We start from the raw sequence: 14,373 nt of genomic DNA, 5'->3' as shown, positions 1-14,373 counted from the left end.
TTAAAGAGCTGTCAAAAAAGAAAGATTTTTCTGGTTTTGCTTGGCTCATCAAAGCAGAAATAAGAACAATACATAGAAGTGGCAGAAAAGCAAATTTTGATAAAGTTAAAGCAAAACGATACATAAAAAAATCAAACTTCTAAACTGAAATGACCCATTTGTCGAGGCTGAGAGTTTGCCATCACTGGCTTCTTCAAGTAGAGGCTTTGGGTGCGACACATTTAAAATTCAGAATCCACATAATTGATTGTTAGAGAAGAGCACATTCTGACCTTGTGTAAATGAATGACTGGTAGAAAAGAAACTAAAATATCTGAATTGGGGTTGTGGTGTACTATAGTATTTTGTTTCCATAGTTTCCTGCTAAAGGCATGATTGTTACTTATTTAAGTTTTACTCAATGGTCTAGGCAATATTGAAGCTGGAGTGTTCATGAATGTGATCAGATCAGGCATATTCCAGAGTTGAGTTTTTTTAAGTCTCCATTTTTCATTGATAAATACAAAGAGGCTGACATTCAAAGGACATTAGAAAAAAAAATTAGCTTTTCCAAGTTCCTTTGGGGCACAATATACTCATAGCAATAATAATAATAATAATAATAATAAATTTGAAAGTCCTAGGTTCATGTCCCACCAGAGTCCTCTGTTGAGGTATTGATTCTGCCTAGCCCCAATGAGTTGAACTCTGATCAAAGGTTGAAAGTACAAAAAGGTAGATTGCATCCAGGGATCTGCCAAAAAAATTTTCAGTGTGAGAATTTATACACTTTGGTAACCAATGAATATAAGAGCGTGGCTTGTCATTTTGTTAATTGTCTAATCTAGACTCATGAAAGTGATGGAGAAAATATTAATAGTGCAGATTAAATTTAAAATATCATACATATTCATTTTTTAACAACCAGTTATGAAATATTTCTTTGCACACTACTGATTTCATCTCCATGCAAAGCATAAGGTAGAGCACGGGCTCTAACAAAGTGTACTTTGGGAGTGTGACCATCGTTATGATAAACACATGCTCTTTATTATGTAATCTTCATAGGAGACTCTCGTACCTGATGGTTAGTATCTATTTCCTCGTGGGAAAAGCCCAGATTCATCTAAGGTAGTAGCTAAATCTTCCATTTTAGACACATTCAATAAGTCAAAATGGTGAGGTGGGTTTGAGTCTACAGATTTCAAAGTCTCTTGACTCGGACTAACCAACAGTATAGCTAATATCACAAGAGCAATTAAAAACAATGGTAGAGTCTCACATGAAGTTAGCTATATGGGAAAAATATTATATTGTTTGGGAAACATTACTATATTGTTTAAATCTAACTTTATGTGGTCTTCCCCAAGAATGTCAGTACACCACAGTAACTTTCCAGGAATTCTGGAAAAGGCTGCAAGGAATTTACGGTATCTCCAGATCCTTCATCTGCCCAAAACATTGTCATGTTGAGTCTTCACAACCAGGTCTTTTGGGGTCTACCCCAGCTTGTGTTTTGTGTTGTCTTATGTTTTGGCTTCACCCAAATTTTCTGGAATGTTGACATTCATTCACATCCATCTCAATCTACCTTGCTTTCAAAGTGACCTCTCAGTAAAACTACCCAAGTACATATATGTGGTTCACCTGTGGGCACCCTTGTCTAAATCTCTATAATGTAAACTTTCCAGAATCTGGATGAGAAGGAGCCATACGTCCTTTCTAGCTTGTGCACCTCTACCATATGATGTAACAAATTTCTTTCTAAAACTACTTCAGATTTTGGCATTTGTTCTCATGAACAACAACTTAGAAGACTAATGATCATCTAAAAAAAATCTGTATGGCGATGACTGATGGGACTGATTATGGTGAGTAACCCACAGAAAGAGCAGGATCTGACACGGACATATCAGCAGAAATACAAGAATATGTTGAGAACCAAGCAAAATGTCCTTCTTAAGTCAGAACAAAGCTGAGAATTCCTAATTCTTCTTTTCCTATGACACGGTAGGGTACCATCTCTTCACAGTACTTCTAACATTATTCCTCAGCCTCATTCCCATCGCCTTCCTAGTTGTGGAATTCTGTCTCCTTATGGGGACTAGTCTTCTTATCACATATTCATTGTGTTTCATGCTTGGAAGAGTGGTAATGGTCATCCTCCCTCTGGAATCCAGATCTCTAAATAAAAGATACAGTTCTCCCTTCTCTCATCTTTTTTTTTTTTGAAGTGGGAGGCAAGGCCATCAGGATTAAGTGACTTGGCCAAAGTCACGCAGCTAGTAAATGTCAGATGTCTGAGGCTGGATTTGAATGTAGGTCCTCCTGACTTCAGGGCCAGTGCTCTATTCACTGTGCCACATAGCTACCCTTAATCTTTTTCCATGTTTTTTTTCTCTTCTTCTCTTAGCAGGTCACCTGGACCTACTCTGAGATAAGCATAATCAAACTATAGATTGTTTTCACTTACTCTACCAAGCAGGGATTAGGGAGGGAATGGGAGAACAATTATCACAAATTCACTTAAACCATGATATATCATCATCTGGGAGATACTGTATGTATTTGTCCAAATCTACCTGTCTCACCCAAGCATCCCAGAAAACATTAGAAACATTAGGATTCTACTTTCTAGAACCTATAATATCTACACAATACCTACAAAAACCACTCTTATAGTCATATATACTCCTGCATGTATATTTAATCTCTAAAGGATCTTCAGTTCAATTATTCCTCCAATGCAGATAATTTATATTCAAGTACTTTGCACAAACCTTATGACCACTTTCCCCTATAAATGGTTCAATGCTTTGTTTGGATTATTCATTGTTTCCAAATACCTACTCAGTCCTCTAGTATCAAGTGTATTGCATTTAACTATATTCCACTTCCATTTTCCTTCTTAAGCTTTAAGCATACAATTCTGTCCCATTAAGATCATGTTTTATCTGTCCCCTCCCCCCTCAGGACTGCCTGAATACGTATCACATTTGTTGCGCTCGAGGAATGCAATACCATGGTGACAACTTCCTAGGCAAAATGTAATTGGGAGTTAAAATTCGTCCCCTTAACTATCAAATATAGCTTTCTTTAACCCAATGCAAATTGTTAGATTCCCTAGGGTACAGTATTTGTTTGGTCAGTTTTCAGTTGCATATGATTCTTTGTGGGCCCATTTGTGGTTTACTTGGCAAAGATACTGAAGTGATTTGCCATTTCCTTCTCCAGCTCATTATACAGATGAGGAAAGTGAGGCAAAACAGGGTTAAGTGACTTGCTCAGGTTCACACAGTGAATGAGTATTAGGGCAGATTTGAACTCAAGGAGATGAGTCTTCCTGACTCCTGGCTGGGCACTCTAACCACTGTGCTATCAAGCTGCCCCTAGGATACAGTATTCTACCATTAGCCCAAGTAGTCGAGTTCCTAATTCCTTACTTCCTTTCCTTCTGATGTCTTTTGAGAAACACAATGATATAAATGGATTCAGAGTCAGGAATTCCTGCTGTGACTGTCAATCAATCTTGGACAAAGCAAAGAATTCCTCTCTTCTCACTCCTTTTCTACCTCTGATTAGTTGTGTGATCCATCTTGGGTTGGTTAACTTCTCAGCATCCCAGACTGCTCTCCAACAGTTTCAACAAGAGTTGCAGATTTATTGAAGGAAGTCTGTACAGAGTTGGAAAAAAAAAAGCTCAAGATAAGAAAAACATTAAGAAAAGTTGGCAGTTATTTATTTGTCTATTTTAAGCTCATAACTTATTTTCTAGAAAAAGGATGTGAACAGTGTCCAACCCTTGGGCTCATCCAAGCACCATGGAGACAGAAATAGTATTCCAGAATTAGAGTGGTGACTGTCCATGCAACATAATGCTAGCTTGATTAGTACAGTGAAGGCAGCTTTGGTTTTTATTTACATTGCTCTGCTGTGGCAAAATAAATAAATAAATCAGAAACGAGTATAGTGGGATAGTGCAACTTACCTGCTAAGGTGAAAAGCTGTGACCTGAGCTCAAATGGCTGAACTGCATGAACTTTGCTAGGGTTTTGACTTGTTCCTGAAACATCCAGAGCCTTCTGATTAGTAATAAATTATGTGTCTCCGGTCTCATGTAAATCAGAAAAAAACAATCTCCAACATACATAGTCTTCCCCAGGGGAATAAAGGAATATTAGGGACTCATTACTAAGGTCTCTTTCCATCATCCTGCTCCCCAAGTGAATATATAAAAAGAATTTGGAAACTAGAGTTATTACTTTTACAAATTTTTTTTTTCTGGTGGAATATTACCAGGAATTATTTTTAACACATAGAAAATTTTTACCCAATTAGAACCTATTCTAGCTAGTCTCAGTCTCAATATTTCTCATTTATTCTGACTGTTGCTCTCACTTCTCCTTTCCTTCCTGGATTTCCCCCACCCCGCCCCATTTCTCTGTGAACTTTACCATGATTTAGTAAATTTACATTTCTAAACTAAGAATCTGTAAGATATTTTCCTATTTTCAAGGGTGTGTCTCATTGTTACTGGTCATATGACTCAAGTAGTATAACTTATGTTTCAATCAATTGCTGACAACAAAGTACATAAGGGACAAATGAGAATAATCAACATAGTGAAGGCACTAGAATTAAAGGGAAATTAGGGAGGGTGGCAAGAGCTACTGCTCAAATCTTTGATTCTTCTTCCAGGTTATTGGAACCCTCTGTTTCCATCTGTCCCAATCAGTGCCATCACTCTGGGCATTTTCTCTCAGCAATCTTTACTTTTGGAGAAGGAAATGGCAAGCCACTCCAGTATCTTTGCCAAGAAAACCCCAAATGGGATCATGAAGTGTCAGACACGACTAAAATGACTGAACAATAATAATCTTTGCTTTGGCCACTGTGTTGGTGCATTGTTAATGCAGGGAGGATTTCTGTCTAGGTATGTGTATTAGTAGGATGGAATAGAGATTCTAAAAATGAGCATATCATTACTATCCCATCCTGGGTCAGTAGTGGGAAGAGCATCCATTCCCAGGGGGTATTTCATGGGGTCAGAGCTAACCAAATGGTTCCAAAACTTCTGAGCCTGTTCCCAGAATCTCCTCTCCTCCTCAATGGTACAACAGGTGGAGAAGAGGATATTAAAGTTGCCCCAAGAAAGCTCGAATTGAAGAGACACATCCCTAAAACTCTCAGTAAGCTTAGGGGGATCTTTCTCTTTAAACTGAGTGAGGTCTGAAATGACCAAAGGGATGTGCACTCTAATTATCACACTGAGGAAGCAGCTATTTCCCTTAGAGGAAAAAGCCTGTGGTAGAATACAGGTTGGGAGGAAGGGAGAGAGGAAGTTCCACTTCTTTGCAGAGAGGGATTAAGGAGTGAGGGCCAAACTGGTTTGTACTGCAAGGCAAGGTGAAAGATCTGCTGGCATGGGAGGAGGGTGAGGGGTCAGAGGAGGAGTTACTGCTGGGACTGCCATGGTTGTGGGGTTGGGTCTGGGGCCTGGTAGGGGGGAGGGAGCTGGGTCATGGTGCGAGAGGAGCCAGAGGAGGAGATAGCAGGTAGGAGAGGGAAAGGAAGAGGAATGAGGAGTAAGAGGTAGTGGTCAATGTTGGGAGGGGCACGGGAAGCAAGGGAAGGGTTGGGGAAAGCAGGAAGAGGTGGGGAAGAGTTGGAAACAGTGAGGATGAGGGAAAGACAGGTGGCAAGAGGGGAGAGGAAGTGGGGAGGAGGTGGGAATGGAGGCAGGGAAGAGGGTGGGGCTGAAGCCTTGGGGGGCCCACAAGAAGAGGATCATCTAAAATATCATGTTGGTTCCCATTTCCCTTTTGTGGGGTGGATCTAACCATGAGCATCTTACAATCTTTCTGAGAATGGGGTCCCGAGAGAGCTCCACAAAGGCCATTATGTAGGTATTTTCATCCATTTCCTTTCTAAGCAACAGTATAAATCTAGCATTGTATTGCAAAGACCCACAAATAGCCATGTTTCTTGGTTCTCCAGATAATGCTGAGGCCAAGATGTGTTGCAAAAGGATATAGTCTATTTCTTTTTAAGTTCATTAGAGAAATGGAACTTTTTCCAACTTTTTAAAAGACAAACCAAGGGTGAATTTTTGGGAATTGAAAAGGATTGACTCATCACAGGCATGAGAGCTGGGAGTCCCTCTATAAAGGAAGATACTGGAGTAAGCCTCAGGAAACAAAAATAAATAAATAAACAAAGTACCTGCAGTTTTCCCAATTCTCTCGTGTCCTAGAGAACTGGGAGAATTGGACATAGACTTCCAGACAGGGCATCCCCTATACTTTGGAAGGTGGGCTCAGGTCAGAGACAGCCTAGTAATGCTTGACCTGAATGGAACCTGAGAGCTGATACCCAAAACGTAGCTGTAAGCCTTCCTACATGCTTGCAGTGACCCCAACTGCAGAGCAACAAAGTGAGAGAGAGAGAGAGAGAGAGAGAGAGGAGGTTTATATACCTTTTGGTCTTGGATGGAGAAGGGCTTGAGATTATGCATTTTCCCAGTCAGGGAACCATATGTTGTGATCTAGGGGTCTTGGAAACCCAAGATGCAAGGGTAAAGGGCCCAAATCTGCCTTGAAAGAATTCAACCAATCAAGCCTTCTTCAGATGCCTACACCTTTGATAGGGACAAGACTGATGTTTTATAGGAAAAAAAAAAGATCGTGGAACTATTTGGATGGGATGGAGGAGTGGCAAATTGCTCGAGGTGGTTCAGAGGTAATAGAGAAAGTGGGTCTGGATGGGATTAAGCAGGGTTAAGTAAACTAATTAAATAATCAAGGTAGGCTGGGGTGATTCCTTGGGCAGAGGCACCTGTGACTGAAATGTATGGGGAAAATTCAGGAACTAGACTGGATGTAACAGAGAATGAAGAATTGGGCTGGGTGGTTGGGTGGGGGCCACAATGAAAAGACAGTTGAAAGAATAATACTGGGATGAGCCAATGCCTCAGGTGAACACCAGGGATCTGGGTTCATTGGCTGGGTTCCTGAAATTCATGGCAAAGTGTGGGGCAGGGGTGGGGGAATGTAAATCCCATATCCTATCAGTATAATTTCTGTTAAGTCATTTTAGCCATCTAGAAGTTACTCTCCTTCTTTAAACCATGAGGGAGATATATTGCATCATCTTAAGTTTCCCTTGAGCTCTGAATTTATGACATGATCATGCCAGTGAATGGTGTCCTGGATATAGAGTAAGGGAAATCTGAGTTCAAATCCAACCTCAGACATTTACTAGCTGTGTGACTTTGAGCAAGTCATTTAAGGTGTGTATACCTCAGTTTCCTCATCTGTAAAATGTAGATAATAATAGCACCTATCTCCCAGGGTGAGTGTGAAGACAAAATGAGATCATATTTGAAAAGTGCTTTGTGAACCTTAAAGTACTATATAACTAGTAGCTAGCTATGTTGAGGTTTCTAGGGGTGGTCAGGACCCAAAATACCAACACGCCATGACAGGTCCTGCTTGAATGAATTCAACCCAAGCCTTCTTACAGCCAAAGAAAAACAAAGTTTATTAAAGATTCAACATATTGGCCAGATTCTTTAAGAAATCTCACCATTGGCTAGACTCTTAAGGAATCTGAGCATTTGTGACGCTTGTATTGACAAATGGGCCAGAACAATCTTAGCTGAGCTAGATTGAATCTGACCACCTTGATGCATGCAAAATGAGACTTCTGTACAGAAGGATTGTAGGAGGGATCGAGGAGTGGTCAAGTAGTCTGGGGTGATGGGAAGAGGGGTTTAGGGAGGATCTTGATGGGACTGGGGGGGGGACTGGGGTGAGATCAGACTCCAGGAATGGAATTAATGGTGGGAAATAGCTGAAGGCTGCCTGGAGATGACAGACAATGGAAGGCTAGAGTAACAAACTTGAGCATGGATATTTTAATAAGATCAAGGGTGGGAAATGGCTGTAGGCAATCCAGAGGTAACCAGACAAGGGAGGTAGCAGACAACAGATTTGGGCATGAAAAGCTTGATCAAGTGGGAAGATTAAGGTGGGTTCAAGGGGGTTCCCAGAGACTGTATCCTATCAGCTAGAGCAGAAAAGGATGCACCCTACTCATTTTATGCTTGAGGAGAATGAAATCTGGTGGCCATAAATGACCTATCCAAGGTCATAAAGCCAAGAAGTGACAAAGCCAAGATGAAGACTCTTCATATGGTTTCAAACTAGGTAGGTATTCTTTCCACTACAATAAACTGCTTTCAATAAACTTGTTCTCAGACTTCAGAACAGAATTCCACCTTATTTTTTTTTTCCTCAGAGGACTAATCATCTTGATAATTTTCCTCAGTCACCTGAATTGATTTTGAATACAATGATACTTTTGTGTGGGGTTAAAGACCCTCACCAATTAAAAAAAAAGTTTTTTAATAAAGAGCCATCTCAGGGTGGGAGCAGAAATATTTTATTCAGTTCTCGCGAGAAAAGGGTGTCCTCTGCCAGAACAGGGCTAGCAAGACAGAGGCAGGATACAGAAGGCAAGCAGGGAATTAAATACCCTTGTACAAACAATTCTAAGAAACCCCACCCCACAGGCTGGACCCCCATTCCCACTTGGCAGGGTAAAGTGGCCTCATAATCTAACAAGGAATAAGGAAATAAGTTTTTACCCAATACAAGCACAGAAACTACAGAATTACCTTATAGGGGGAAATAGACAAGGGGAGGGGGAGAGGGGAATACCATCTGATTTCCCCGAAATTATATGATTTACAGGAAAAACTGAACTTAGGCTGAGGTGACATCTATAAATCTAAAGAAGGAGAGTAGGGGAAAATGGGAGGGGAAAACCCTCTTCTCTCCCTCATGGTAAAGAAAGCAAGTCACAGTGACCCTATTCTTATTTGGTAAATCTTTAAACCAGAACTAGAAGAAAGAACAAAAACTTCAGGGGAGAAAGACATTCCTAAAGGCTAAATAATGAGATTCCCACAGACTCAAATTTATCTCATTTCCCTTTTCTCTAAATATTGAAAACATTATATATATCTGTCCGCTGTGAAGTCTTCACACTTTATTGTCTCACTACCTCACACACTTTAAACTACCCACAAAGATTAGTAATTTAAAAATCAAAACAAAACAATAGCCACACCAATTCTGGCAGCAACTACAACAAAAACAACAAAACTACCCCAGAATTCATTTTTTTTTAAAGCCCCAGGGAGGGCTTTCACAGAAAGCAAAACTTTTTTTTTTCTTTTTCTTCAAATAGAATATTTTAAAAAGAGGTTTTGACTATGGTTTCTGAATAACACTCAACATACCTATCACTTAGAGTTTAGTTACATTTTTACCTACTTGATACTTTTTCCAATGTGTGCTCAAAAATGTTTGAAAATCCAGTTCTCTAGAAAAATAAAAAGCACAGGCTAACTTTGAAATTTAATCTGCATTATTAGCACTAAGTATAAACAGATCAATGATTCAAGACCTGCATTATAGTGACTATCAAATTCAGTTGACTGAATCAGACATTGTCCCCAGTTCCCAGACCCATGAATTCCCTGAGGCTGACCAGATATTATTACTCTCAACCTCAGACTATTTTGTAAATGTCCTAAACCCTCCACTCCAGGATTCCCAAGCTTTCTTTAAGGACTTTCAGTAATTATACAAAACAACTTACCTTATAAAACCACAAAATATTTACATTCCTTCCCACCTGAAGCCTGAATTGATTTTAAATACAATGATATTTTAACTACTATTTAAGCCTTTCCATTTGCACCCAAGTCATTCCCTTTGCCTGACCCCTCCCACCCAGCCTCCTCCTTGGGTACCCCAGCACTTGCTATGTGGCACACCAAGCTGCAGCTTACTCTCATCAATGAAAGATCTTGGTTTTGCTATATTGGCTGTTTTGTCTTGGATTCAGGTTGACCTTATTTATTTCGCATGATGTGTAAATTCTCACATACACATGGTTTCCTCATTGATCTGATTTTCCTTCATTCTAGATTCTTTTCTGATTTACCCCTAAGAATATATTTTTCCTCCTAACTTGCTTTCATCTTCCCCTTCTTCTGGACTCCTGACTGTGCTAACTCATGGACTACCAGATCACTGCTTTCATTTCTGTTCTGAGACATGTTTATAGTTTCTTTTCTGTTTACTTAATTAATTTATCACTGCCTGGTTGTCTCCCATTCCTAGCAATTTATTGTCTGTCCCCATCACACTTCTATAACTCCTGCCTTGTATTATTGATGAGGTCAGAATTGGGAGAGTTGGTTCATCAAATGCGAAAGAATTCACTTAGACCTTCTCTGTAGCCATTGGGAGCTTTGTTGATGCAAAAGCAGCAGGCCTGAGATTTAGCAAGGAGCTAAAAAAAGGCACTGAAGTAGGGAAGGAATCAGACTTATATAGACCAAAAGCTATACAGCTTGTAGGATGATTTTAGGGTTTCTTATGGGGGTTGGAGATTTGGGGATAGGATAAGTCTAACACAGGTAGAGGACAACAATTGACACAAGATAAGGGAGACATTTTATGACCCAGGGTGGGACAGGAGACAAGGAATTCCCTGGTCCAGGATAAGGGGGATGTTTTGTGGTAACTCAAGATAAGGGGAGGAGACTTTAGAGCACCAGGGAGAGAAACTCATCCCTTAGGGCACCTTTGTTATCAAGATACAATAGGGCATCTCCAAGTTAGAGGACAAACCAAGGAAAAGGCAATTTAGTCCTCAGGGCACTGTTCGAATCCACATCACTATGAATCTCTAGATTTATTCAACTATTTGTCAAATCACATATTTTTTAAAGTTTGGCAAGGGTAGTTGAGGACTCTCTTCACAGCCTCCTTCACATCCTTGTTCCTCAGGCTATAGATCATAGGATTCAGCATGGGGATCACTAGTGTGTAAAACACAGAAGCCACTTTATCAGTATCTAAGGAATGGTTTGACTGGGGCTGCAGATACATGAAAAGGAGTGTTCCATAGAAAACAGTGACAGCTACCATGTGGGAAGCACAAGTAGAGAAGGCTTTCTGTCTCCCTTCAGCTGAATGTATCCTCAAGATGGCCAAGATGATGAGGGAGTAGGACACCAGCACAATTGTCATGGAAAAGAAGAGATTGGTAGCTGCAGAGATAAAGACTATTTTCTCTGGGATCTGGATCCCAGAGCAAGATAAAGCTAACAAAGGAACATTATCACAGTAAAAATGATTAATGACATTCGAAGAACAGTAGGACAATGAGAAAACACAAGAGGTGACAGTCACTGATGTTGAGAAGCTATAAACATATGTAAGAACAACGAGTAGGATGCAAATCTTCCGTGACACCACAACCATGTATAATAGGGGATTGCAAATAGCCACATAGCGGTCATAGGCCATGACAGCCAACATGAAAGTCTCAGCAATAATGAAGACTAAGAAGCCTCCAAGTTGGGTTGCACACCCATAGTAGGAAATGGTTTTCTTCTCTACCAAGAAATTGACCAGCATCTGGGGAGTAATGACAGTGGAGTTACCAAGATTGATGATAGCCAAGTGTTTAAGGAAAAAGTACATGGGAGTTTGAAGTTGAGAATCTATACTAGTAAGTGTGATGATTCCCACATTTCCAGTTACTGTCACTCCATAGATTGCTAAGAAGATGAAGAAGAGGGGAACTTGAAGCTCTGGATCATCTGAGACTCCAATGAGGATGAATGTGGTCACATGGGAGAGATTTCCTGGAACCATTTTTGATTGGTTTCATCTGCTATGGGAATAAAAGGGAAAACAGTTTAGAAAGACAAGGATGATTCTTCTAGAACTTGGATCTCAAATAAAGCACTATATACTTGGATTAAAGTTTGTTTTTGGTTTCTTTTGTTTTGTTTTTACTCTTTGGAGAAACTTGTCTTAGATTTGTAGAGATATCTTACCTGATTACTGATCTATCTAGATGGGTTGTCATTTTATTGCTTGTCTAGACTTTTGAAAGTGATGGAGAAACAAGAGATAGAGAGCATTACAAAATGCAAAATGGATAATTTAGATTATGTTAAATTGAAATGTTTTTGTACAAAAAAAGGCAATGCAACAAAAATTAGGAGGGAAGCAGAAAATTGGGAGAAAATCTTTACAACTAGTGTCACTGATAAAGGCCTCATTTCTAAAACATACAGGGAACTGAGCCAAATATATAGGAATACAAGTCATTCCCCAATTGAGAAATGGTCAAAGGATATGAATAGGCAGTTTTCAGAGGAAGAAATTAAATATAACTATAGGCATATGAAAAAATGCTCGAAATCACTACTGATTAGAGAAATGCAAATAAAAACAACTCTTAGATACCACATCTCTCATGTCAGATTGGCTAAAATACCAAAACAGGAAAATGTCAAATGCTGGAGAGAATGTGGGAAAATTGGAACATTGTTACATTGCTGGTGGAGTTGTGAACTGATCCAGCCATTTTGGAGAGCAATTTGGACCTATGCCCAAAGGGCTGTAAAAATGTTCATACCCTTTGACCCAGCAATACCACTTCTAGGGTTGTATCCCAAGGAGATCACACAAGTGGGAAAAGGACTCATATGTACAAGGATATTTATAGCAGCTCTTTTTGTGGTAGGTAAGAATTGGAAATCAAAGGGATTCCTATCAATTGGGGAATGGCTGAACAAGCTGTGGTATATGAAGGTAATGGAATACTATTGTGCTATAAGAAATGGGGATGATACGGACTCATAACAACCTCGAAAAACCTACATGACATAATGCCGAGTGAGCAGAGCAGAGCCAGGAGAACATTATACACAACCACAGATATATGGATTCTGTGAGGACTAACCCTGACAGACTTTGTTCTTCTCAGCAACACAAGGTACAAAGACAACTCCAAAGGACTCACAATGGAGAATGCTATCTACTTCCAGAGAAAGAAATATGAAGTATGAATGCAGATTGAGGCACACTTCATGCTAGCCTTTCCCCCCACCTTTTTTTTTCTTTTTCTCTCTTTTGTTTTTGTTTTGGGGTTGTTTTTTTTGTTTTTGTTTTTGTTTTCTTTTTTTGGTCCTGTTTCTTCTTTCTCATGATTCATTTCATTGGTCATAATTCTTCTCCATAACTTGACCAGTGTGTAAATGAATTCAATGTGAAGTTATACATGGAAGTTATATGGGGTTCCATGCTGTCTTGGGGAGGGAGGGAGGAGGGAGGGAAGAAAATCTGGAACTCAAAATTGTGTAGAACTGAGTGTTACAAACTAAAAATAATTAAAAAATATTAAATTAAAAACGTATAGGTAAACTTGGAAAAAAAGAAAGTGATGGAGAAAGTATTAATAATGCAGATTAAATTTTGAATTGTATGTATTTATTTTTCAAAGCCATTTATGAAATATTTCATTGCACACTACTGATTCCAATGCAATGATTCCATGCAAAGTATAAGGTGGAGCACTACCTCTAACAAGGTATACCTTGGAAGTATGATAATCTTTATGATAAACACATACCCTTTATAATATAGTCTTTATTCTTAGAAGACTCTCATATCTGATGATTAGTGTTTTTTTCTTCCCAAGGGGAAAAAAAATTCATTTAAAGTAGTGGCGAGATCCAGCATTTTAGTGAGTTACTAAGTGCCATATTCAATGAGATAAAATGGTAAAATTGGTTTGAGAAAATAGATTTCAAAGTCCATTGACTCAAGCTGCCCAACAATAAAGCTAAGATCACAAGAGCAATGAAAACAGTAGTAGAGTCTCACATAAAGTTAACTTTGTGGGGAAAACACTTTATCATATTTTGGGGGGGGAACAATTATTATACTGTTTAAATTGAAGTTTATGTGGTCTTCACCCAGAATGTCAGTTGACCCCAGAAACTTTCTAGGAATTCTAGAGATGGCAACACGGAATTTGGGGTCCCCCAGGTCCCAGATCCAACCAAAACATGGTGGTGTTGGATTCCTACAACCAGGTCTTGTTTGGGTCTATCCAAACTTGTGTTTTGCATTCTCTTGTGTTTTGGCTTCACCCAAATTTTATGAAATTTATTCATACCCATCTAAATCTACTTTGCTTTCAAGTTGACCTCTCAGTAAAACTTCCCAACTCCATATATGTGGTTCATTTCTGGGTGTCCTTCTCCATATCCATATGATGTAAAGCTTCCTGAATCTGGATGAGAGTCATAACTCCTTTCTTGCTTGTACACTTCTACCAAATGACCTAATTTTTTTTTTTCCTTCTAAGACTATTTCAGATTTTGGAATTTGTACTCATGAACAGCTTAGAAGACTAATGATCATCCAAAAAAATTCTCCATGGCAATGCCTGATGGGACTAATTATGGTGGATAACCTATAGAAGCAGCAGGATATGACATTGACATAGCAACAG

At 39.3% G+C, this 14,373-nt stretch overlaps 1 protein-coding gene across 1 annotated transcript; it reads right to left on the bottom strand.

Moving 5' to 3' along the window:
* Positions 1–10,769: 10,769 nt before the first annotated feature.
* LOC118854230 (olfactory receptor 8J2-like) lies at positions 10,770–11,717 on the bottom strand. Its single transcript, XM_036764576.1, has one exon. It carries the CDS (start codon positions 11,715–11,717, stop codon positions 10,770–10,772), a length of 948 nt encoding a protein of 315 aa, XP_036620471.1.
* Positions 11,718–14,373: the final 2,656 nt, after the last annotated feature.

The sequence above is a fragment of the Trichosurus vulpecula genome, chromosome 6 (assembly GCF_011100635.1).
Source record: "Trichosurus vulpecula isolate mTriVul1 chromosome 6, mTriVul1.pri, whole genome shotgun sequence".
Lineage (NCBI taxonomy): Eukaryota > Metazoa > Chordata > Mammalia > Diprotodontia > Phalangeridae > Trichosurus > Trichosurus vulpecula.
Note: the sequence above shows the minus strand (reverse complement) of the source record. Positions and strands in the feature narration are given on the sequence as shown.